Below are 26,624 nucleotides of genomic sequence, written 5' to 3'. Positions count from 1 at the left end.
TTTTGATAACACGCTTTGAGATGTGTATATGAAAATGAAATGTTTTATTTCTGCATACCAAACTTTCTAAAAATGGCTCATGTTTACATATTAGTATATGTTCTCTGCTTCCTGAGTTGTGGATAACTCACCTCCTTATCTTCTTATATTTTCAGATGACATTGATTGCCCATCTAGGAGTCACAATTAGAAATTGGAGCTTATCTAGATATGGATAGAAAGTTGAGTTCCATTATTAGTAAAAGGGTACAACTTGAGTAATTGAAGTACTTGGAGTTGTTTGGACCTATTGAGATTTTAAAGATGTCTCGTTCTGTTTTCGCTGAGATTATTGGAAAAATTGTGGACTCTTTTGGATTATATTATTTTTGTAATGATGAATTATGGAGCTTGTCTTGTGATTATTTGGATAATATAAGATTGTGTGTTATTTATGAAATCCTTGGGGTTTTAGGTACTTGGAGAGACAGGTTGGTAAGTGACATGTGGTAATTCTCCGACTCATCTGGGCACGGAGCGTTACATTGAGCTTGATCGACCAGCTGACTAGTCTTTTGGATTTTTTGGACTTCTATAGTATCTTTCTCAAGGGGATCTCTATCAGGAATTTAATAGGATGGGCCTGGAAGTACAATTGTAATCTTCTGGTGGCTATCACTAAAGCAAACTCCAGCATCTCCATTCGTGGGTACTTGGCCGCTGTAGTGCATGACTCGTGTAATAGACTCGCATTTGGGCCTCTCCTTCTTCCCTGACCAGGATTGCATATATTGTGTGGGGCAACACTGCCAAGTACATGTAGAGTGTATCTCCCTGCTCGGGCTACTTCAATAATGGCGAGCAAGACAGACATTGCTTCAACTCTTGAAAAGGCTGGTCACATTCATTATTCCAGGGGTGCACTTTGTGTAACACTCTGAAGAAAGGTAGCATTTGTTCGTGGACCTGGGCACGAACCTGTTTAAAGTCGTCACTCGACCTGCGAGTTCCATTGTGGCTTCATGTTTACAATTACATCAAATTTTTTAGTGTTGGCTTCGCTTCCCGTCTTGAACACGCTAAAACCTAGAAATTTTCCAGAGTCCACTCTAAAGGATCATTTAACGGGGTTCAGTTTCATTCTGTAATGGCAGAGTATCACAAAAAATTCTCTTAGGTCTGCTAGTTGCTGGGCAGGTTTGTTACTTTTTACCAACAAGTCATCGACATATACCTCCATGGTCCGTCCAATCAATTTTCTAAACATCCGATTCACAAGCCTTTGATAGGTTGTCCTAACATTCTTCAAGCCACAATACATAACTTAATAGTTGTAGAACCCCTTATCTGCGATGAAAGAAGTCTTCTCTTCATTTTTCGGGTTCCTTTGACCTAATTCTACTCTGGGTAGACATCCATAAAACTCAACATTCGGTGTCCTGTCGTGGCGTCAATGATAACATCGATTTATGGCAATGGGAAACTATCATTTGGACATGCTTTGTTTAGGTCGGTAAAGTCGACGCACATTCTCCACTTCTCATTTGCCTTCTTAACCAGACGACGTTAGACAACCATTCGGGGTAGTGGGCTTCAATGATAAATCCTATGGCAAGGAGACAGTCCACCTCCTCGGCTATATGGCTACACCCTTCTCTATGCTAAACGATATTCTTTTCTAGCGGACCTTCTTGTAGCCAGGGTCGACACACAGTTTTTACTCAATGACTTTGTTCTCAATCTCGGGCATGTCCTCGTGGCTCCATGCGAATATGTCTCTGTATTTGATCATCAGTTGCTTCAAGGCTTCCTTTATATCTAGTGGGAGTCGCGTGCCTACCCGTGTTGGCCAGGGCTTGCTTGCCTCACACTTCCCCTGCTCTTGCTTCCGCTGGAAATTTCATTTTGAGAAGGTGGGTAAATGTGACCGTCTTGGGGGTATATTGGGTTGGGCGCCCTAATATAACATTATAAGATGATAGGACTTTGAACACTAAAAAGTCGGTCATTGTGGTAACTATGCATGCTCTTCTTCCAGCCATGATAGGAAGGTTATGGCACCCAATGGTTGGATGCAATCACTTGAGAATCCTTTTAGTGGGGTGGACGAAGGTCGTAACCTACTAGCGTCAATGCCCATCCTTGCAAAAGCCTCCTATAATAAGATATCTATTGAACTTCTCTATCTGCGGGATTTTGAATTTTGGTCAGAGTGGTATAGCCATTACCACAGCACTGTAGGGTAGGTCTGTACGATTCAGCAGCAATTTGACTGAGGATGATCCTCTCATCTTTTGGGCCATCTCCTCGTACTTATCAACGAGACTGCGTAGCTTGTCGTGCCGCCTCTTCGGCATTTGTCCCTCTAGCGCTTTGTGGTTTTCCTTCTAGCTGCTTATTATGACTTGGTAATGTGGCTTCGCCAAGTTCGGCATTGCGATGCCTCAGGTCTTCATCCTGCCACTGGAGATCCTCCATTACTATCGTGACCTGCTTTAGTTTCTCCTTGGTTTCTACAAGTCGTGCATCTAAATCTGTTGGGACCGTGTCTTGATCATGATTTTCTTGAGAATGCGTGGTAGTCGGCATGTGGAAACCACACTGGAATCTGATGGAAAGTGAACTGACTTACATATTCAACAAAGATCCCGTAGACGACGCTATTGTTTCGAACGTGTTCCACATCCCGCACACCAATGCACTCTACTTGTAACAAAGAAAGACGATGGCCTAGTGTGCTCGATGCATCTCCGCCTAAGTCAACGATACGTAGAGTGAGTTATCACCAAAGTTTTGAATGCAAAGTTACTTGAGTCATTACCTTCTTACCATATATATACATATATATGTGATACGTGGTAAATCATTGATAAGTACCAATTATAGGCTTGATCCTCTCGTTGTTGCTCTTATCGGTTTATACACTTTACATGATGGTCATCCCGAGAATGGAGGGCTTATCCCATCTCACTAGCTTGATCATCTTATCTGTCATATTTGGTGGTTTCAAAATGGATTCCTATTGGTCTCTAAGACCCAGATGACTAATCCATTCTGGCCTTGGGCTTGCATTTGTTGGGCCTCCTGATTGTGTCTATTTCTTGTTGAGGATTATAAAGGTCCCTCCACAATTATAACCATTCTTGTCAATTAAGTTTTATAAATAACCCTCGCATTTAGGGGGGAAAAAAAGTGGGCTTCTGCCTCTTAATAGGGTTATACAAAAGCTTTTTATGAACATTAGAAAATTAGATTTTGACAATCATAATTTTCATATTATACATTAAAGTGATAGCAACGAAAAGCGAATTTATCATTACGAGGAGAGTATGTGAAATAATTATTATGTGGAGATAATAAGAAGTTGGACCATTTCATGTCTCCGTATTAACACCAGAAATTAAAAGAGATATACAGGAGAAACTCGAACTCAAACTACATACTTGCTTTAGCTGCTTCAAGGGGCACATTCCCCTGAACCCCCTCCCTACTTGCAACCATTGTCTCCCTAGTTACGGTAGTCCTACCTCCAAAGATCACTTCACTTGCTACTTAAGATGAAAATAAAGGGCTTGATTGTGAGACAAAAGATTCCAGGAAAAAAAACCATTAAACAAGAAAAGTTCAATAAAAGTTGAGTTTTGAGAAGAAGAGAAAAATATGATAAACCAATTAGAGAGATGACCAAATACATAAGACTATAGGAGATTTATTTGATATTTTTTATGTTCTCTTACTGAATTCTCAATTTTCTATAAATGTGACTTTATTTTCTATAAATAGCTACTACATGTATTCAAAATAGTAATAAACTCAAATGGGAAAACATGTAAAAGAACACAAAGGCCTTTGACATGTGCATTTTTTCATCAATGGTGTTCTTTTTATGTTATTTAACACCCGCGTGCATTAGTGGCCGGTTGCAATAATGGAAATTAGAGATGAATAAATCATTCATGCAGAAACTTTATGAAAATAAGGTTGAAGTTGTACGTACGCACTGAATGAAAATTTTGGAATATAAGTGAGAAAGAGTTGATTTTGCTTCTACGTTATTTACATCATTGCTTATACATCAAACGTGAAAAAACAAAAGATAAATAATAAAAATAATTAGTCAACGACCTATGTAACGCCCCGTCTCCGAGGGTCCGGAGAGTTAACTCATATTACCAGATAATCAACTCCAACGTTGCAAATACTCTTCCAAAAGATTCAAATCAAACGTAAACACTTCAAATTTAATTAACCACACCTACTCGTATTTAAAATCCTCAATACAATAACTCCCAAAAAAATTACCAACTTCTCTACATGTCACTTATACTCACATTTCAACAATATAATTATCAAATATTACCAATACTTATCGAAAGCTTCTATTCTTAATCCACTATTCTTAAGTCATCTCACCCAATTTGTCATAGTCCTGATCCTCAGTTGAAATATCCAACAATCATATGAAAATATTGGAGATAAAAGGGGGGTGAGTTATCAACAACTCAGTAAGCAGAGAACATATACTAGTATGCAAACATGTGCATTTACAGATTTCAGAATGCAGAACAAACACTTTATTTTCATAATGCAGAATCAGAACATGTTATAAAAATATCAGAGCGAAAGTTCAAAAATATTTTTATTCAAATTCTTTTGGCATAGCATAACTGACCACCATCATACCAGAGCATCATATCGCATCAGAGACCATGTTTAACCCTCGTGGTAGGGTTGTGCAAACCCCGGTAGCTAACCGAGCAGAAACAGAATGTGAATCTTCCCCTTATTTATTCTCGAAACCCTGAGTGTGCATACAGGAAAGACCACTAAAAAATCACTTTGTTTCCAAAGTGGGTGCACCAGAAACAGAAGAGTTGGTACCAACCCAAACAGAAGCCACTATTAGCACCCGTGGTAGGCCAAATAGGTCACCATCCACAAACCACATCCCGATTCAGAATGTCATGCTAAAAGTTTTCAGAAATCACATCATATCAGAATACGGAACACCTTCAGAACAAAACAGAGATTTCAGAAATCATGTCATATCAGAGTACAGAACATCTTCAGAACAGAACAGAGTTTTCAGAAACCACATCATATCAGAGTAAAGAACATCTTCAGAACATAACAGAGTTTTCAGAAATCACAAAACATAATTTTATGCACAAACTTTCATATTCGCTCTCTTTTTCACAGTTTAGAAGCAAAATGTAAAATAGCTCGTCTACACCAGTCATGCCAAAAATTACTTTATTCTTAAACAGAATCTCATGAGTAATGCAGAACAAATAATTGAGGTAGTTCAAATATATTTTCATAGCAAAACATGTTTATTTTCAAAAATCAACCTCAGTCCATTTTATTTTTATGCAAATCTAGTATAGGAACCCCGCTTACCTGGACAACTTAGCTTTTCAGAATTTTCCTCAAAAATGTCGAGTCAACTATAAATCGTCACCTATAAAAATAATCACATAATTTCTGTAAGTTTCCAATCAATCACGGATTTCGATATTTAAGCCTAAGCTTCTTAAATAACCTATTTTAATTCCTAAAAAACATAAAACCTTCATAATCTCAAAATATATATCATCACTTCCTAAAATCACCAATATCCACCATAATCCACGTCAAACACAAAACATCAATATTTAAATCCGAAACAGCCAACAAATCTCGTCGCATAAACCAATCACACAAACAACTCTATCATCCAATCCAACCGAACCCCTTACTCCTCGGACTCAGTCCAGCACAACCAACCAATTCACAGTAAATATGAGTTAGCGTGAAATACATTTAAATCTCAAAATTTCTTTGAAAAAATACTTACAATGCCATAATATAATTTTTGAAAGATCACGGAGCAGCAAGAAGCGACAACGCAGCAACAAAACAGTGCCAAATGCACTGTGGCCGTGGGTCTCAAAGACCCACTTTTGAACGGGTGCAAACGAAGACCCGAGATTGATAGGGTAGGGCCTAGGGATGTCGGTGGAACTAGTGGTGGTGGTGGTTGGCCGTGGGTGGCGGCACAAAGGGTGGTTGAAGTGCAAAGATACCCAAAACGGAAATGGAGTTAGATGTGCTTCATCAGTGACGGATCGGAGCTGGGGTTGGGTCCATTGGGTTGCTAGGAGGTGGAAGATGAAGTGGTGAAGAAATGGTGGTCGGAGGTGGCACGACGGCGGCGCAGCGGCGCAAAGAGTGCAGCGACATGGAGAAGCTCGTGGTGGCTAACGGCGGCCCGAGGAGGGCTGGAAATGCAGGGGTGGGGTCGCCGACCGGTGGGGAAGTTGATGGGAGGGGCGGTGTCGGTCACCGCCGGCTCACGGCGGCGGGCTGGGGAAGAGGGGCGACGCACGGGAAGAGAGAGGGAGAGACAGGTCGCGCGCGGGAGAAGGAGAAGAAAGAAAAAGAAAAAGAAGAGAAAAGAAAAAGGAAGAAAGAGAAAGAGGAAAGAGAAAATGTAGGGAAAGAAATGAGGTTCAATTCTTACATCTTGGGTCACAAAAATAATCCAACAGAAACGATTTTAAAACAGCAAGTGAAATAAAATAATTCAAATGTAGTTATTAAAATGAAAATAAATAATTAAATCCAGCAAGAAATTAATTTAATATGAAAAAAAATTAAATGCATAACAATAATTAATATTAAGGAATCATGTCAAATTTAATTTTCTCAAATTAAAAATTATAAAAATAAACCCATTAAAATCTGAAAATTTAAAACAAGATAATCAAATTTTAAATTAACAACAAATAATCCTTCAATTAAAAATATACTAAAAATACGGAGTGTTACAACCTATACGAGTAACTTGGTTGAATATTCTAATTCAGTGCTCCACGGCCATGGGACGTCATAGGTCCAAACTCCGCGAACCCAAGGCCTGAAGTTTGAGTTTTTCCTGCATTTGCTCTTCTTGTAATTCCCTGGAGATATGCATGCAGTTAATTGATTCTCCACTTTGTTTTCCAAATAGAGTGCAAATCAGTTCCTAGCTTTTATGTTGAATGGGTACGTAAGCGCGTCTTCGATCAAGTTCAATCAAGTTATTTTCTTAAAAATGCGAAATGCATCCGATCATTTCTCCAAAAACATATATACCATATTATACCCAAGTTTCTCGAGAAAGTGGGTTTGGAAATGTTAGAAAAAGAAGGAATTGCAGCTCAACAATAGAAAAAGTAGTGTAGATACAAGAGATGCCCTTGGTTGACCGTTGAGACCGTTGTGTTAAAAGGTTACATCTAGATCGACCCCGCCGACAAAAATGAGTTGTTTTAATTTGATAACTTACTGCCTCACTAATCATAACCATGAGCATCATTTTCTATTCCTAATGGAAACTTACCAAAATTACGAATACTGGAACTGATCATGTGATTGTCAACCCCTTTGAATTGAATTATAAGCCCTACACGTTTTGGTTTGAAACATTTTGGCTTCGTTTTCCTATATAAACCCACTTTACCAGCCATTTCATTCCATTCCACCTTGGTTTTCTTTCAAGCTAAGGCCATATATTGGTGGATTCTATATGAGAATGAAGATGGCGTTTACTTTTGGTGCACAAGGATTCATTCTACTTGCAATTGCAGCCTCTTTCTTGCTAGTTGGTGAGGCTCGAACCATTGTTGTCGGAGGTTCAGAAGGCTGGCGACGTGGCGTTTTGGCTTCAACTACACAGATTGGGCTCTCAAAACAAGTCCTTTCTACCTGAACGATAAATTAGGTGAGTAATATTGGCCATTACTTTGATATATGTGGCATTAAATTGGCATTTAATATCACTCAAACTATTTAATTTAGTTTAAGTTCTAACAATCTTTCCATTTTTTTTGCACTAGTATTCAAATATGCACCCCCAAGTGACACCTATGTTGCTCCAAATGTCTACCTATTACCAAACCTATTGAGCTATTTGGCATGTAACTTCAGTAGTGCGAAGCTGCTGGCAAACGAAACACAAGGAAGTGGCGAAGGTTTTGAGTTTGTGCTGAACCGCTGGAGGCCTGCATACTTTGCTTCTACAGCAGAGGATGGCAGTCACTGCCGTGAGGGACAGATGAAGTTCTTTGCTATCCCATTGCCACATCCGAGTTAATTATCTATGACCAGCTTAACGACGCCGATCGAGGGCTTGAAAAAGACGCAGGCAGTGCTTGCTGTGTGTTGTTCATCTGGTTTTATTTGTAGGGTACAAAAACATTCAATCATGGAGATCATCTGCATGATTAATGCATATCAATAAAAGGGTTTGTTCCCAATTACTTTGTTTTGGTTTTAAGTTACGTACACTTAATGCCTTTCAGGGAAACAAGTGTGTGAGGAATACTTGTGTTTTGTGTTTCTTCTTGATATATCAGCATGAATGAAATAAAACAGCCTTTGTTTTTATATTATGATGCTTTCTTATTTCCTTCGTTACTTTCGTGTCCAAAAATTATTTGGAGTATGTATTATATTATATAACTCTCAATCTTATGAAATTGGAACAATATTTTCAAAGCGAAATGGTTAGTTTAGGAAGAAGATTACAAAAAGTTAGTTAAAAATTATGGGACTTAATATTTTACAATAAAAAGAGTTTCATGACCTAACTACCACATGTTAAATGTAAGTTTTGTTTCGTATTTTTCTTTATAGACATAGCACTCCTCTTCTAAAAATTCCTGTAAACATTAGTTACCTGATTATTTTAAAACTAAATTATCCTTTTATTTCTTGCAAAATATATAATATTTCATTTTATTTTTTTATCATAATTAAACACAATTAGGGTTGCAAATAAATTGAGTTGAGTCGAAGTCAAACAAGGATACTCGAACTCGATTAGCATGTTTACTCGTTCAACGGATCGAACTTGAATAAAACACAGATATCCTTGTTCGAACTCAGCTTGTTAACCATTAAATTATTTAAATTCGGCTCGAGCTCGATTAAAAATAAACAAACGACTTGAGGTTGAGTAGCTCGAACTCCCTTTCTTTTTATTTTTTAATTCTGAATCTTATCTTTCCATTATTAAAAAAAACATTTTGAGTTTTACAAAATACTCTAACCCATTAACTATTTAACCTATTATTTTTTATTAAAACATTCTTATAGTATAACTTCGTATAAAATAAATTAAGATTTTGTTATACATCAGCCACCATTCACCCCCACACTTGATAACTCTTTTTTTTTACATAGGGTGTGGGATAGTGAATAGTGGCTGATGAGAAGAATTACCCAATAAATTAACTTATAGTTATAAATTTAAAAAATATAAATGTAATAAACTAAACTAGTTAATATATATATATATATATATATATATGTATGTATAGATAATTTAATAAATCAAGAGTTCAAGTTGTATGATATATTATTATACAAATTATCCCATACACACTTTGGGAATATAATAAATATATTAAATAAAGTAAACTATAAATTAATTAATGAAATAATTAAGAATATAAAATATAAATAACATGTAATAAATATAGCACATACATATATAACAAGCTACGAGCTTCAAAACGAGTTCAAACGAGTCAAGTCAAGTTCATGCGAACTTTGTTCACGAATCTAAATCGAGTCGAACCGAGCTTATACAAGTTTTGCCCGTTTGGTATTCGAACCTATATTAGTTTTTGTGAACAAGAAAAGTTCAATAAAGGTTGAGTTTTGAGAAGAAGAGAAAAATATGAAAAACCAATTTGAGAGACGACCAAATACGTAAGACTATAAGAGATTTATTTGATATTTTTTATGTTCTCTTACTGAATTCTCAATTTTCTATAAATGTGACTTTATTTTCTATAAATAGCTACTACATGCATTCAAAATAGTAATAAACTCAAATGGGAAAACATGTAAAAGAACACAAAGGCCTTTGACATGTGCATTCTTTCATCAATGCTGTTCTTCTTTTTATGTTATTTAACACCCGCGTGCATTAGTGGCCGGTTGCAATAATGGAAATTAGAGATGAATAAATCATTAATCATGCAGAAACTTTATGAAAATAAGGTTGAAGTTGTACGTACGTACTGAATGAAAATTTTGGAATACAAGTGAGAAAGAGTTGATTTTGCTTCTACATTATTTACATCATTGCTTATACATCAAACGTGAAAAAACAAAAGATAAATAATAAAAATAATTAGTCAACGACCTACACGAGTAACTTGGTTGAATATTCTAATTCAGTGCTCCACAGCCATGGGACGTCATAGGTCCAAACTCCTCGAACCCAAGGCCTGAAGTTTGAGTTTTTCCTGCATTTGCTCTTCTTGTGCCCTGGAGATATGCATGCAGTTAATTGAATCTCCACTATGTTTTCCAAATAGAGTGCAAATCAGTCGTTCCTAGCTTTTATGCTGAATGGGGACGTAAGTGCGTCTTCGATCAAGTTCGATCAAGTTATTTTTTAAAAATGCGAAATGCAACCGATCATTTCTCCAAAAACATATATACCATATTATACCCAAGTTTCCCGAGAAAGTGGGTTTGGAAATGTTAGGAAAAGAAGGAATTGCAGCTCAACAATAGAAAAAGTAGTGTAGATACAAGAGATGCCCTTGGTTGACCGTTGAGACCGTTGTGTTAAAAGGTTACATCTAGATCGACCCCGCCGACAAAAACGAGTTGTTTTAATTGGATAACTTACTGCCTCACTAATCATAACCATGAGCATCATTTTCTATTCCTAATGGAAACTTACCAAAATTACGAATACTGGAACTGATCATGTGATTGTCAACCCCTTTGAATTGAATTATAAGCCCTACACGTTTTGGTTTGAAACATTTTGGCTTAGTTTTCCTATATAAACCCACTTTACCAGCCATTTCATTCCATTCCACCTTGGTTTTCTTTCATGCTAAGGCCATATATTGGTGGATTCTATATGAGAATGAAGATGGCGTTTACTTTTGGTGCACAAGGATTCATTCTACTTGCAATTGCAGCCTCTTTCTTGCTAGTTGGTGAGGCTAGAACCATTGTTGTCGGAGGCTCAGAAGGCTGGCGTTTTGGCTTCAACTACACAGATTGGGCTCTCAAAACAAGTCCTTTCTACCTGAACGATAAATTAGGTGGGTAATATTGGCCATTACTTTAATATATATGGCATTAAATTGGCAATTAATATCACTCAAACTATTGAATTTAGTTTAAGTTCTAATAATCTTTCCATTTGTTTTGCACTAGTATTCAAATATGCACCCCCAAGTGACACCTCTGTTGCTCCAAATGTCTACCTATTACCAAACCTATTGAGCTATTTGGCATGTAACTTCAGTAGTGCGAAGCTGCTGGCAAACGAAACACAAGGAAGTGGCGAAGGTTTTGAGTTTGTGCTGAACCGCTGGAGGCCTGCATACTTTGCTTCTACAGCAGAGGATGGCAGTCACTGCCGTGAGGGACAGATGAAGTTCTTTGCTATCCCATTGCCACATCCGAGTTAATTATCGATGACCAGCTTAACGACGCCGATCGAGGGCTTGAAAACGACGCAGGCAGTGCTTGCTGTGTGTTGTTCATCAGGTTTTATTTTCTATGGTACAAAAACATTCAATCATGCAGATCATCTGCATGATTAATGCATATCAATAAAAGGGTTTGTTCCCAATTACTTATGCTTTGTGTTTCTTCTTGATATATCACCATGAATGAAATAAAACAGCCTTTGTTTTTATATTATGATGCTTTCTTATATCCTTCGTTTGCTGAAACTATGTGTTGTTCTCCATAGAAATGTAAAGGTATGGTATAATTGCACAAAGATCATAAAAGACGAATGGAAGCCCTTTTTATATATATAGCTGTTCTATATTGTGGCCCATCTCCAAACTTTATTCACGAGACTAGAAGCCCACTATTGTTGAAATAATGTACGTACAGTTTTTTATAACTTGGTTTTAAATAGAGGGTATTTATTTTAAGGATAATGCTACATTTATTGACAAAAATCACCAAAACTTTCTTTTGATAGTGTAATTTTTTTTTCAAACATTCTTTAAAATACTTCAACATTTAAAAAATAAATCACATGCTCATCAAAAAAGTATTTCTTTAACTATTAAATAAATAAAAAAAATCGATAGACTTTGCTGGTAACCTTTCTCGGTTGGAATATCATTTCCCTTATTTAAAATATGAATTAGAATAAAAAAATTTATATTTTTTATGAATGCCATATATAATCATGCATGTTAGTTTGTTGAAAATGAGTGATTAAATAGTTGTAAGAAGTACTATCATTATTTTTGTCAATTACTTCCAATATATATGTTGATGGATTGACGTGATTACTTTCGTGTCCAAAAATTATTTGGAGTATGTATTATATTATATAACTCTCAATCTTATGAAATTTGAACAATATTTTCAAAGTGAAATGGTTAGTTTAGGAAGAAGATTACAGAAAGTTAGTTAAAAATTATGGGACTTGATGTAGTACATCAAATATAATATTTTACAATAAAAAGAGTTTCATAACTTAACTACCACGGCCTCGTTTCACATTAGAAGTGGCTGAAAAATATAGGAATAAATCATTTTTAAAATTACTATTTTGTAGCTCTTATAAAAGATGCATGCATGTATAATAATGTTGAGATAAAATAATTACTTTACATTAGATGAGAAGATGATGAAAACTAAGATGATGAATTTTTTTTTTCTGAAAACCCATAAACCGTTCTCCCCAAAATCCTGATTCCTCTCTCTTCGCTAAGACTCGTCTTCCTCTCTCACAAACCTCCTACAAGAGCCCTCTGCTGGTTCGATCGCTGCTGGTAGTCTCCTCCTTTCCTAATGAATGTTCTCTCGCCCTTACTGATCTCCTCCCTACTAGGCCAATTCAAGATCAGCAAGAGTATCCAAGCCGACTCCCCAACTAATTTAAGATCACTCCGCCATAAAATTCTTCTCCTTCCCCTCTCTCTTCCTTTTCTCTCATTTCCTCAGGTAATAACAAGACTGCTATCAATCCACCTAACGCCACCAAGATGGAAGATTTAAAAACCCCTCCTCCTCTCAGCTTCGGATCATCTCCCTTTCAAGTCGCCTCCCCTGTGCACAGCAACCCAACACCGCCGTAAATGGCAACCCCACGACTGCTCCTCCCATGTCTCACGGCTGGCCTCCTAAAATCAAGGTACCCCCCGTGACGCAGCCCCTCCTCTTGGTCAGTCCCACGGAAACCCATGCCATCAGCCACCACGATGCAATACCACCACAAGGCCACAGCTTCTATGGTTGTCCGGCCACCCATTGGACACCTCCTCAAGCGGCAGCAAGCAAAAACTACAGCCCCGAGCAACACTGTAGCCACGTCTAGATTGTTTATGGTATAACAGCTATTCCTTTATCTAGAGCTCTAGGTTGTTTATGTGATTGCTTGTTTGTGTTAAATTATGGACAAATCTGTTTTATAAATTGATTGTGTTGATGTGGCAGACTGAGGAAAGCTGGTGTGGCTTGTGATGATATTGGGTTGTGAAATTATTAGATTATGCATATGGGAGTGTGAAGTGGAATCCTATGAATTGATGCTAAATATTGGAGTAATGTAATGGTTGGATTGTTTGTAGTTGATGGATTTAATATTTAATCTTTAACTTCACTCATATTGGATTTGTGAGGACGGAAATGATTTCTAAATGTGTGATTATGTTTGTGTTGGATTATGTTTATTGATGAATTGTCTTGAAGTGTTGGGATTGAATAATGGAGTTGTAGTGAGTTTGTTGCTAGTATGCTTGGTTGGTTGGGATTAATTCCACTCATATAAAATGTTGTTGGTATGCTTGGTTGGGTTGTGTTATGCTTTTAGATGCAAGGAAATAAATGGAACTTGATTTGGTATATCTAAACTTTTGGTTGAGGCTACAAATATTATTGTGGGTGCTTCCAATCCAATGTGTTTTACTAAATCTAGCAGTGTTAAAGAAAGAGTTACATGGCAGCAACTCTATTTTAGCTTATATTTTAGTTGCTTCAAATCCATTTGGAACTATACATTTAATTATTAAGGTTATGAAACCAGAAATATAGTTTTTAATTATTTTGTTTATAGAGATTTTAGCAATTGAGAATCAGGTTATGAGGATCTTGGAGCCGACACTAAACTTCATGCATACACACATAAACTTAGCTATCAATAAATCATAATTAAATACGCACCCAAAAGAAAGTAGCATTAAATAAGCACATAACCTGAAAAACTACTTTTGGGATAATGGGATTAGCCGTTAATGGCATATTAAAGACCAGCAGGTCATATCAATTACCGATGACCCCACCTTGTATTTTCAGGAAACACAATAGAAAAAGATTTCACCAAGTATGAAATAAGTTTTACGGTAGAATTTCTAAGAAGTGAAATCATGAGAGGCATCACAAACCATAACTAAAGAAGATGAAGCTAATTAAAAAGTACATCATGGTATATCAAAATATAGTTTAGGAAAAAAATTAGAAAACCATTACAAGATTAAGATTTAAAAAAATTAAAAAATTTAACTTACATGCTCCTTCACCACTTGACTGTGTTTCATGCACTTGACTACCAATTATTGTTGAGTCTATTGGCAAGGATCCCCCTATAGAAGAAGATCCTTCATGAAAGGATCGTAGTTGATCCGTAGGAGCACCTCTTGAAGTCAATCGGGATGATTGTCCTCCACGTCCTCGAGTAGTAATTGGAGCCATAATTATTAAAAAAATATACATACAAAAGCTTCATGATATTGATTCAATAGAGATTTTAGTGTTAAACAATTAGAAAGTAAGAATTAGAACAATTTATAGAGATTTACCTGAAAATGGTAGTGATTGATGGAGTGTAGTAATAATTAAGATAGAAAAAGACAAAGAAAGGTTAATGAATACATAAAAAAAATGCAATGAGAATTGGTGGAGAAAGAAACTAAAGGTAAGGAAGAAGGTAAGGAATACGTACAAAAAGGCAATGAATACGTACAAAAAACTGCTCTGAAAATGGTGGGATATGGAAATAAAGGCAAGGAGTAAAAATGAGATCTGGAGGGAAAAAAAAGTGCCAGCCGAATTGACATTGCCGCCAACTTCATTTGTTGAACTTGTCAACCTAGTGAACCCACTCACTTGAAGAGAAAATCAAGGACTAACGTGCCATGCCTTTTTCCCTTGATTCAATGCATGGTTGGTTGTTATCACCTGAATCCATGATCTGTAAATTAGAAATTATATATATTATATAAAAATATATATAATATTTTATATTTATATTTATATATAAAATATTTTTTTTTATAAGTAATTTTATGAAAATTTCATTCATATGGAGGCGTGCGTAACCCGGACTTACAGAATTACTCGTTCAAATCAGGGCTTTAAACACCACCTATGTATATATAAAATATTATAAATATAAAATATAAATTGATAATGTCTTGTGTTCTGGAATTAAAAAAAAAAAAAAGATACTTAGAGAAAATGTAGGATTATTGATCTGCCACTTTTTTAATCAAATAACTCAATATATGATAAAATCTTGTGCCATTTTTTGCCTTTGTATTAACTCATGTGCCATTTTTTTTCTTATTTTTTATTTCTCAAACGTAATCAATCTATGTTCTTCTAAAATCTATATTTCGTTCACAATCATGCTGGCAAATATATCATTAGTTAATTATGAATAAATATGAAGATGCCATTAAGATGCACATTTTTTTGTGGAGAGTGGATTATATGGTTTTAAAAGAATTCTCATCTACTATATATTTATATTTCTTTATAACTAAAAAATTATTAACATCAATGTGTAACCAAATACACTGGATGATATAGAAACAAGGCTAGCTATATGTTAATATAACAACGACTAGCAAGAAAGATGAAATAGAAACAAGACTAGCTATATGTTAATATAACAACGATATAGAGAATTAATTGAATTCATATGTTGATAATAAGTCAACTATACTTGATAAGAAAATGTGTATATTAGGTTCAAAGGACCACGGTAACACATCATAAAACTTGAACTATAGAACGTCAAAATTGTACATACACTTCTTTTATATTGATTAAAAAGAAAAAACCTTTTAAGTTTATTCTATAAGTTAAAAATGTACGTACAATTTTTATATTATATATTAATTAAAAGGATAATATGTCACCAACTTTATATTAAAACTAAAAGAATGTACGTACAATTTGTTATATATATAAAAAAAGATAATACATGCCCAAATAAAAATTAAAAGTCTGTTCATTTTTTATTGATTTAAAAATATAACAATTTTCCAACTTCAATTTAAAAGTTAAAATGTACGAACTTTTTAAATTTTCAAATAGAGTTGAAGAAATTATAATTTAATAATTTCTTAATCAGTATAAAAAATGATAATATATCTCAACTTTATTCTAAAAGTTAAAGAGTATAATATAAAAAGTGTATGCCCATTTTTTCAATAAGAGAGACGATATCCCCAATTTGTATTGATAACCCTCTCTTATGGTGTAAGAATACATTTTACAAATGGGGGAAGACCTCTGGGGGTTACATAAATCCCTAAACCAAAGTCATTGCAAAAACCATATATTCTAATAGACTAATTCATACAACAATTGAATAATAATTAAAAAAAAAAACTAAATCTATTGTATTACTTAACAGTCAAACTTTATTTTATAAGAGAGAATAAATACCTCAATTTGGTATACAATAAAACATATTCACTATAGTTCATCATCAGTGTCTGTATTACTCTGAGTGACCAAGATGTCTTCTTCTGCATAGAACTGATTATCAGAGCCTCCTTCCTCATCGGTGTTACTATTCATGGCCTCATCACTAAGATGCTCATTAATAACTGTATTGTTGGCAGGTAACACATCAACATACTCAGATGTCACATCATCTCCCAACAGTGGAGTCAATTCCTCCTCATCAAGTTCCACAGATGCATTAAACCCGAAAGGTTCATTTTCCTGATATGCTTCAGTATCAGCTACTTCTCCATCTTCTTCCTCTACCATCAGGGGTGCATCATAGATGTTCCTATTAGTAATTTTATCTACCACTCTCCAATTCCTCCCAATTCTTTATCATTGAGATAAAATACTTGTGATGCCTGACATGCTAAGACAAAAGAATCGTCCTTATACCAAACACGAGATATATTTATACTTGTAAAATGATTGTTTATTTGTATTCATGTTCTTCGTTTTCCAATATCCCACCAATCACAATTGAAAAGGAATACTTGATGACCTCCCAAGTAATGTAGCTCCAAAATATCGTTTAAAACTCCGTAAAAGTTAAAAGTTAACAAGTACACCACTACACTGTGTGCACCAATTTCGTTCACATTCTTTAGTGTGAAATCTAACACCATTCACGATACAACCATTATAGAATGTAACTTGTAGGTCAGGACCGCAAGCTAGTGCATATAATTGATCAGATACCCCAGATGCATTCTGGCTATGCAAATGTTTAATCTATTAAAAATAATGCAAAACAAACAAAATATAACAATTAGCAAAATAATATTATATGGATTGTATTCAACACATTAGAAATATCGCCATATTGCTAAAAAAAAATACTTAACCACTTTGGAAATTCAACTTCATGTCTATGATATATATTATTTGTGCATCTTGCTTTGATCTCCTCATGGTGTTCACTGCAAATAAAATTTATATCAATACGTGACATAATTAATAACTCATATACATGTGCAATTAAACAAATCAAACATGATTTACTTACTTTAGATAGCGCTCAATTTCTGTGCAATTATTTAGCACATACCATTGTGCCTTTGCAAAAAGTCATTCATCTAAATTGTGAAGTGTTGAGGATCCTAATGGATGAACATTCTGAGAAAAAATAGACAAACCTCTACATTCATTCCCTTGCCCAATATCGGTATTCCGCTCTACTCGATTAAATCTTGTCTCAACATCATGAAAATACATAGAACAGAATGTCAAGCATTCAACATCAATATATGCCTCCGCAATTGACCCTTTTGGACGTGCTCGATTTCGTACATATCTTTTGAGTTTGTCAAGAAACCTTTCAATAGGATACATCCTTCGAAATTGCAACGGTCCTGCAAGCAATGCTTCACGTGGTATATGAATAGCTAAGTGTATCATTATATCAAAAAAGCTGGTGGAAATATCATTTCGAACTTGCAAAGAATGATGACAATGTTGCTTTCTAGTTGCTTCAAGACCTCTATGTTTAACGTACGTGAACATAGTTCTTTAAAAAAAAAACTTAGTTCAATCAATGCCATCCTTATATCTTTTCGTAAGTATCCACGAATTGCAACTGGGAGTAACCGTTGTAAAAAAAGCATGACAATCATGACTTTTCATTCCTGATATCTGACGATTAACAACGTTCACACACTGAGAAATATTTGAAGCATAACCATCGGGGAACTTCACAGATTCTATCCAAGCACAAAAACTTTTTCTCTCATCACTTAACAATGTGAAGGGTGCACTTGGCATTAGATAAGAACCGCCATCTTCTTTTAGGTGTAGTTCCTTCTTGAGACCCATTTGATGCAAATCTTTTCGTGCTTTGACTGTGTCCTTTGTCTTTCCCTCTATATTCATCAATGTTCCTAGGACATTATCACAAATATTCTTCTCAACATGCATGACGTTCAGGTTGTGTCTTAATTTCAGGGTTGACCAATATGGTAACTCAAAGAATATATTTTTTTTGTCCAATTCAACTCCTCTACTGCACGTTTTCTCTTATTTGTTTTTCCAAATTGCATATCTCTGACATTTATAAGCTGTTCTAACACATCATTGCCAGACAGTTCATGAGGTGCCAATCTATGCTCTTCTTTACCATTAAAAATAGCTTTTTTTTCCGCCAAATATGCTCTGGTTGCAAAAAGCGACGATGAGTCATATAACAATACTTCTGCCCATATTTCAACCATATAGATTCTGTCTCCTCATTACACACTAGACACGCTAATTTTCCTTTAGTGCTCCATCTGGAGAGGTTTGCATAAGTAGAAAAATTATTTACTGTCCATAATAATACTGCATGTAATCGAAAGGTTTCTGATACTGATGCATCAAATGTATCTACACCTTCTTCCCACAACTGCTTCAATTCATCAATCAATGGTCTCAAATACACATCAATTTCATTTCCAGGTGCCCTAGGCCCAGGAATAAGTAAGGTCATCATGAAGTACAGATCTTTCATGCACTTCTAAAGAACTAGGTTATACGGCATAAGCAGTACCGGCCACACGCTGTAAGATGTACTCATGTTACCAAATGGATTAAAACCATTTGTTGCCAGTCCAAGTCGAACGTTGCGAGATTCTTGAGCAAACCATTGATGCAATTTATTAAATTCTTTCCAAACCACAGAGTCGGCTGGGTGTCTGAAATTATTCAAATCTTGAACTCGTTTTTCTCTATGCCATCTCATATCCTCAGCTGTAATTTTTGACATAAATAACCTTTGCAATCTTGGCTTCAATAGAAAATATCGCAACACCTTATGAGGAATTTTCTTATCTTTTTTTTCATTGTCAACCCATCTTGGCTCTTTGCATATAGGACACTTTTGACTACTAGCATGCTCTTTCCAAAAAAGTACACAATCATTTTTGCATACATCTATCTTATCATAATTAAAACCCAAACCTCGCCTCAATTGTTTTGCCTCATAGTATGACTTAGGCAACATCTCTCCATCGGGAAGTGCTTTCCTCAACAGGTCGATCAACATGTCAAATGACTTATTACTCCAATTATTAATTGTCTTCAAATGGAGCAACCTTATAATGAAAGTCAATTTTAAAAACTTCACACAACCTGGATAAAGTTGACGTTGAGAATCTTAATTCCCACAACTGTTCAAAATTTCTATTTCCTAATTCTGGCAATGCGGGACCTTGGCTAGTGGAAGACTCTCCTACATTAGTATCCATAAATGTTCCCATGTAAATATCATCTAACATTTCTTCAACATCGTCAATATTTTCTGTCCAGTCATTTTCATTAACATTGTCAAGAACTTGATTTTCATTCCATGTTTCATCTTCACCATGAAATATCCATTGCGTGTAATTCTTATCAATTCCTTTAATGAAAAGATGATCTTCCACTATATTTATAGTCCTATAATATCCATTCTTACACTTGACACATGGACACCTGATCCTACCCAGTTTGTCTGCATGACCACGTGCAATACCAATAAATTGATTCACCCCTTCTACATATGTTGCAGAAAATCTATTAGTAAGATGCATTCAGCTCTTGTCCATTTTATTGTACCTATAAAAATTTAACAAATAAATCAAGTTCAACTAAAACTAAAATCATAATTGAAAATTAAAACAAGTGGATTTGGAGATATAGTTAAGATCAGATCAGATGATTTATTAAAAATTAAATATAATTTTATAGTATTATTTTTATTTTAAAATTTAAAAAAATTAAATTATTTATTATATTTTTATATCTATTCTATGATTGAAAGCGTCTATAAACATTGATGAAGAATAACATTTATTCATCTATTTTCCTTTTTTTTTATTACGATTTTATCTCTTTCAGATACTGTTGAAATGAAATTAAAAAATAACAATGATGGGACTAATAAATAAATGGAGGAGAGACAATTGATATGAAAGAAAAGATTAGTGCAGTTGAGTTTATTGGGTTTTTTTTTTTTTTAACTGTAAAAGAGCTGGGTTATTATTATGGAAAATAATTTCTAAATAATATTTTTTATAATAATTTATATAATTATATTTTAAATAAAGAATACTTTTATAAAATATTTTATAAAAATAATATTATTTTATAAAAATATCTTTATTTTATTTTATTTTATTTCAATAATTTTATCTCTTTCAAGCACTGAAATGAAATTATAAAATAATAGCGATGAGACTAATAGATAGAGGAGAGAAAGCTAAATTGATATGAAAAATAGTCTGGTACAGTTGGTGTTTTCTGACTTATTGCTTTTATTTTTTTTTTTTTTTTTTTTTACCGTAAAAGAGCTGGGTTACCATCATTGCTTTGCTGGGAGCCTAAAACACTAAAAGACAAATCATAAAAATATAATATTTTATTTTTGTCAAAATTATAAATCAATCTCTCAATTGATTAAAATTGTTCTATATCATGAGAAAAATATTATTGAACTCATATCAATAACTCTATTTTTCAATTAATATGAAGCAAGAACAATAGATCGTTGAAAACATAAATAACTCCAAAAAAATCAATCTCGTAAATAATACTACTATATTATCATTAATGAGATTTCATTCTCAAAATTAGTGGAAAACTTAACTAGACATATTTAAAAGAAATATAAAAAAATAAAAATTACATACCAGAAAATACAAACGTAGATGTAGAACCATTCTTTCTTTAATCCTTAATTCGCCTGTGCAGCTAGCCTTATTTCCTTTTTCCAAATCTCGTTCGGCGTGTATATATAAGTGTCCCGGTCTCAACTTTATGTACCTCATTCGGTTTCATGTTTCATTAAGATACATATTCCATTTCAAAAAGAAGAAGATATTTTTAGTTATTAAAATTTCAAACTCTGGTGGGTAACATGAATTAAGGAGTTGAACTAAATCAAATACTAAAAACATCAAGTAAAATAAAAGAGCATTGATGTAAAATATATATATATATATATAAATATATTTATATAAGAGCATTGAAGTTTATGTGGATGCTACGTCAAAAGAAATAGGGGACGCTCCAAGAATGGCTCCAAGAACGCTCCAAGAATGGCTCTCTCCTTGAAAGTTTTTTCTTGTTTCGTTTGACGCACGTAATGGCTGCTGCTGCTATCAACGGAGGTCGGCGTCCCTTCGTGGATCTAGTATCGGTGGTTCCTCAACCTCTTCCAGATATGTCTGTGGCTTTTCGTCTGCCGAAGTCTAAGGATGGAGAAATTTTTTTCCAGTTCTCTAAGGAAGAAGTCCAACGTTCTGCCGAACCTTTTTCGGTATTCGATCGTATTGAAGTTTTTGAGAAACAGACCATCATTGGATGCCATTCGGGCCTTCATTCATAAGCGATGGAATCTTGATGGAGTTCCAGTCGTCTCCAACATGCGGCATCCTCAGAATGTTTTTATTCGAATGATTTCAGAAGAGGATTGCAATAAGGCTCTGTCTCGTGAAGTCAATGATATCGATGGAATTCCTTACCGTCCATTCCACTGGACTCCAGAATTTAAAGAAGAAGAAGAACCTTCGCTTGTTCCGGTGTGGATTGTACTTCCAGGTTTGCCTCCAAATTACTATCATGAATCTTTCCTTAAAATTCTTACTGCACCTATTGGTAGATTTATTAGAAGTGATAACTCTACTCGTTGTGTTACTCGGACTGATGGTGCTCGCATCTGTGTTGAAATGGATGTTGCTAAGACACCGTTACTTTCTTTTTGGATTGGAATGCCTGGTTTGGGAACTAGCAGAAAGCAAGAAATTGTTTATGAAACGTTGCCAGCGTTCTGTTCTAAATGCCATATACAGGGACATAATTTAAAGACTTGCCGTGCTGGGAAAAAAAATGTAGGAAGTAATGTGTGGGTTCGGCAAAAAGATCCGATCGTGGAGGAGCCGACGGATAAGAATAATATTCCAGTTCTTGAAACTACTAATATTCCAGTTCTTGAACATACAGAGGTTGAGTCAAAAGAACCAGCTGAGGAGGATCGGGTGTTAGTTGTTCAAACGGATAATCTTGATCATTTGGAGTTGGAACCGGAAAAGGATCAAGAGGATAATCTTGAGATTCCGGAAATTGCGGAAGAGATGGTTCCAAGAATTATGAACGGACATTTGGCTTGTGCGAACTGTTTGACGGAAACAGAATTAGAAACAGATATGAGGGAGGGAGAAGTTATTCCTAGTTCTGCAGAAAAAGAAGTATATGATGGACCTGCGGAAGAGGTATGTCTGGAAGATGGCTCGATGTCTGATCCGGAGCCTGAGAAATGTGCGGAAGTTTTTTTGCAGGAGAAGGAATATCACTCGGCTGCTGAAGATGAAGTTGTTAAGCGTAAATATCAAAAGAGGCAGTTTGAGAAGATCCGTAGTTCTAGGCGGGTGATCACTAGAACACAAAAGTTTTCTCAATGATTGGATCAATTTTAGTTTGGAATGTAAGAGGTTTAGGTACCTCTAAGAGACGATTACAAAAAATGCTGTCTAAATATAAGCCAAAATTGATAGTGTTGCTGGAACCTTTTCAGAGTGTGGTTAAAATCCATAGTTTCATGCGGTTATTGAAATTTGATGAGGCGATATCAAATGAGACTGATGGTGGTAAAATCTGGGTGTTTTGGAAAAATGAATTGGATGTGCAGGTGGTTCGCATGAGTTCGCAGTTTGTGTCATTATGCATTACCGAAGGAAGTAATCATTTCTTGGGTAATTTTATTTATGCAAAGTGTAATAGGCTTGAACGACAGCTGCTTTGGGAGGAGTTGAATTCGGATAGAATGGGTGGGGAGCCGTGTTTCTTTGCTGGGGATTTCAATGTAATTCGGTCGGATATTGAGAGGTGTGGTGGGCGTCCGAGGAATAGAGTTGCAATTGATGAGTTTAATAAATGGATTCATCAGGGTGGGTTGTTGGAAATGAATTCACAAGGTGGTAAGTTTACATGGTGTAATGGTCAGCAAGGTTTATCTAGAGCTTGGGCAAAGCTGGATAGAGTTTTACTTGATGCAAATTTTCTATCTCTTTTTCCGACTGCTCATTGTTTGTATCTTCCTAGGACTACATCGGACCATTGTCCTATGGTTATAGAATTTTTAAGTGATCCTTTCTCTTATGGTTCACCTCCATTTCGTTTTCAGCAAATGTGGGTTGAGCATCCGGATTTTATGACTCTTGTTCAAACGATTTGGTCTGAATCGGTTATTGGTTCGGGGCTGTTTAAATTAGCTACTAAACTTAAAAAACTTAAGGTGGCATTGCGTGTATGGAACAAGAGTGTATTTGGGAGAACTAATACTCAGATTGCTATTCTTGAAGATAAGATTGAGAATCTGGAAAATTTGTTGCAGAGAGGTTGGGATGCTGATATTGAAAGGGAATTAGTAAGGACTTCTAATGAGTTGTCTTCTTGGAGGATTAGGGAGGATATTAGATTGGCACAAATGGCTAAAATTAAGTGGAGAATGGGTGGTGATAGGAATACAAAATTTTTTCATGTGTGGTTATCTAATAAAAAGCATAGGAAAATTCATCAGTTAAGAACCTCGAATGGGTTGGAGTTTAATTCTCCGGAAGCAATTCATCTTGGAGCTGTTGATTATTTTTCTGATTTTCTTCAAAGATCTAATCCGGTTAGGGAGGTGCCTGATTTATCTAGTTTAATTTCGTCGGTTATTAATGATGAGGATTGTGTCCGGCTTTGTGGGATCCCTTCGTTGGTTGAAGTGAAAGAGGCTCTATCAACTATTCCTATTAATAGTTCTCCGGGTCCAGATGGTTTTGGCGCGGGTTTTTTTATGAGTTGCTGGGAGGTGGTTAAAGTGGATGTTTTAGAAGCCATTTCAGAATTTTTTCTATCAAAACGCCTTCCGAGATTTTATTCGGCTTCTTATATTGTGCTTATCCCGAAGGTAGATGTGCCGTCGGGGTTTGATAAATTTAGGCCAATTAGCCTTTGTTCAGTTTTCTATAAAATTTGTTCAAAAATTATTGTGAATCGCATGACAAGTTTCCTTCCCAAAATGATTTCTCTTGAACAATGTGCGTTTATACCTGGGCGAAGTATTTTTGAGAATATCAGTCTTACCCAGGAAATGGTTCACTCTCTGAAGAGGACGTCACATGGTGGTAATATTATGATTAAAGTTGATATGGCTAAAGCATATGATCGGGTGGAGTGGCATTTTTTGCTTGAGGTTTTGAGGTGTTTTGGCTTTCCTTCTTCCTTTTGTGCTCTAATTAGTGCTTGTATTTCGAATGTGTGGTATTCTGTGATGCTTAATGGTACGACGAAAGGTTTCTTTCAAGGGAGGCGGGGTTTGCGCCAAGGGGATCCTCTCTCGCCTTACCTTTTTATTATTCTTCAAGAAGTACTTTCTAGACTTTTGAAACAAAGCTTTGATGGGAACAAGATTGGAAAATTTTCCCAAGCTAGAGGTACTCCTCATATTTCTCATCTTATGTATGCTGATGATATTGTTATTTTTCTGAATGGGGGTAAGAAATCGGTTAAGGAACTTTTGGTGGTTTTTGAAAAATATGAAAAATGGACAGGTCAGCAAATTAGTAAAGAAAAGACGGCTATATTTTATTCTCCTAAAATTTCGTTAGCAAGAAAGAGAGATCTTAAAAGGCTGACAGGGTTCTCTGAAGGTTTGTTTCCTTTTAAATACCTTGGGGTTCCGATTGTTTTAGGGCGTCTTAAGCATGAGCATCTAGAGGAGATGATTAACAAAGTCTGGAATAAAATCAGTGGTTGGAAAATGAAATTATTATCTGCGGGTGGGCGCTTAATTTTACTTCGTCATGTGCTGTCTAGTATGGCTTTACATATTTTTGCAGTTTTACAGGTTCCTCATTCTATTATTAAAATTTTAAATCGACTGTTGAGCACATTTTTTTGGGGTGAGATTAATGGTAAAGGAAAAAAAAAGTGGGTGGCTTGGGAGAATATTTGTAAGCCAATAGAGGAGGGTGGTCTTGGTTTGCGGAATTTGGGGGATATTCAAAGAGCGTTGCATATGAGGTTTGCTTGGAATCTTTTGAAAGGAGAATCTTTGTGGGCTAGTTTCTTTAAAGGAAAATATGTGGGAAATTCGAGTTGGTGTCTTATTGATATGAGAAAAGGTACGAGGTTTTGGAAAATGATTGTCAAAAGTATTCCGAGTGTTTTTAATAATTCTAAATGGAGAGTTCGAGATGGTAATATTTTATTTTGGTATGATAAATGGAGAGATGAGGGTCCTCTAATTGATGAGTTACAGATAGTGGGTAATCCGATGTTGCAAGTTAAAGAGTGTAAGTTGTCCAATAGTTGGGATGTGGAGTTTTTGAGTACGTTAGTTGGTCAGGATAAGGTGGAGAGTATTATTGAGGCTTTGGCTGGGTGTAAGGGAGGATCTGATGTATTGATCTGGATGAAGAATGACAGTGGGAATTTTTCGACTAAATCCGCTTGGGATTATATTCGGGTTCAAGGTTCTAGTATGGAGTGGCATCCTTGGGTATGGCATAAATTACTTCCACTTAAAGTTTCGGTTTTAATGTGGAAGGTGTGGTTCATGGCATTAAGTGTTGATGATCGTCTTCGGCGCATTGGGATCCAGATTGTTTCTCGTTGTGATTGTTGTGATGAAGGTAATTATGAAGATCAAGATCATGTGTTACTTACAGGGGAATTTGCATCGGCTATATGGCACTTCTATGGATCTATTTTTGGTATTCCTATTGGTCGTACTTGGAGGGAGACGGTACAAATTTGGTTTCGAAGGGCATCTTTTAATTCTCAACTGGGATTAATAGTGGGGATTTTACCGTCTATTATTACTTGGCATCTTTGGACTAGACGTTGTGCTGCGCATATGGAGGGAAGGTTCCAGTCTATTT

At 35.4% G+C, this 26,624-nt stretch overlaps 3 protein-coding genes across 3 annotated transcripts; all 3 read left to right on the top strand.

Annotated features, from left to right (window-relative positions):
* The first annotated feature begins 10,868 nt into the window (after positions 1 to 10,868).
* On the top strand, positions 10,869 to 11,560 carry LOC108992314 (blue copper protein 1b-like). The gene is made up of 2 exons (XM_018966848.2): positions 10,869 to 11,078; positions 11,194 to 11,560. Exons 1-2 carry the CDS (start codon positions 10,892 to 10,894, stop codon positions 11,448 to 11,450), a joined length of 444 nt encoding a protein of 147 aa, XP_018822393.1. The 5' UTR covers positions 10,869 to 10,891; the 3' UTR covers positions 11,451 to 11,560.
* Positions 11,561 to 22,121: 10,561 nt separating this feature from the next.
* Positions 22,122 to 23,156, top strand: LOC108992331. The gene has a single exon (XM_018966864.2). It carries the CDS (start codon positions 22,122 to 22,124, stop codon positions 23,154 to 23,156), a length of 1,035 nt encoding a protein of 344 aa, XP_018822409.1.
* Positions 23,157 to 23,293: 137 nt separating this feature from the next.
* Positions 23,294 to 24,870, top strand: LOC118344663. The gene is made up of 2 exons (XM_035685765.1): positions 23,294 to 24,506; positions 24,830 to 24,870. The coding sequence occupies exons 1-2, from the start codon at positions 23,294 to 23,296 to the stop codon at positions 24,868 to 24,870; spliced, it is 1,254 nt and encodes a 417-aa protein (XP_035541658.1).
* The last annotated feature ends 1,754 nt before the right edge of the window (positions 24,871 to 26,624 follow it).

Source organism: Juglans regia, chromosome 15, assembly GCF_001411555.2.
Source record: "Juglans regia cultivar Chandler chromosome 15, Walnut 2.0, whole genome shotgun sequence".
Classification (NCBI taxonomy): domain Eukaryota; kingdom Viridiplantae; phylum Streptophyta; class Magnoliopsida; order Fagales; family Juglandaceae; genus Juglans; species Juglans regia.
Note: the sequence above shows the minus strand (reverse complement) of the source record. Positions and strands in the feature narration are given on the sequence as shown.

Coding starts and splice junctions, on each gene's coding strand:
- LOC108992314 (XM_018966848.2), top strand. CDS start 10,892: ATGAGAATGAAGATGGCGTTTACTTTTGGTGCACAAGGATTCATTCTA. Junction 11,079..11,193: donor CTACCTGAACGATAAATTAG/GTGGGTAATATT, acceptor GTTTTGCACTAG/TATTCAAATATGCACCCCCA.
- LOC108992331 (XM_018966864.2), top strand. CDS start 22,122: ATGCGGCATCCTCAGAATGTTTTTATTCGAATGATTTCAGAAGAGGAT.
- LOC118344663 (XM_035685765.1), top strand. CDS start 23,294: ATGCGGTTATTGAAATTTGATGAGGCGATATCAAATGAGACTGATGGT. Junction 24,507..24,829: donor TCCTATTAATAGTTCTCCGG/GTCCAGATGGTT, acceptor AGTCTTACCCAG/GAAATGGTTCACTCTCTGAA.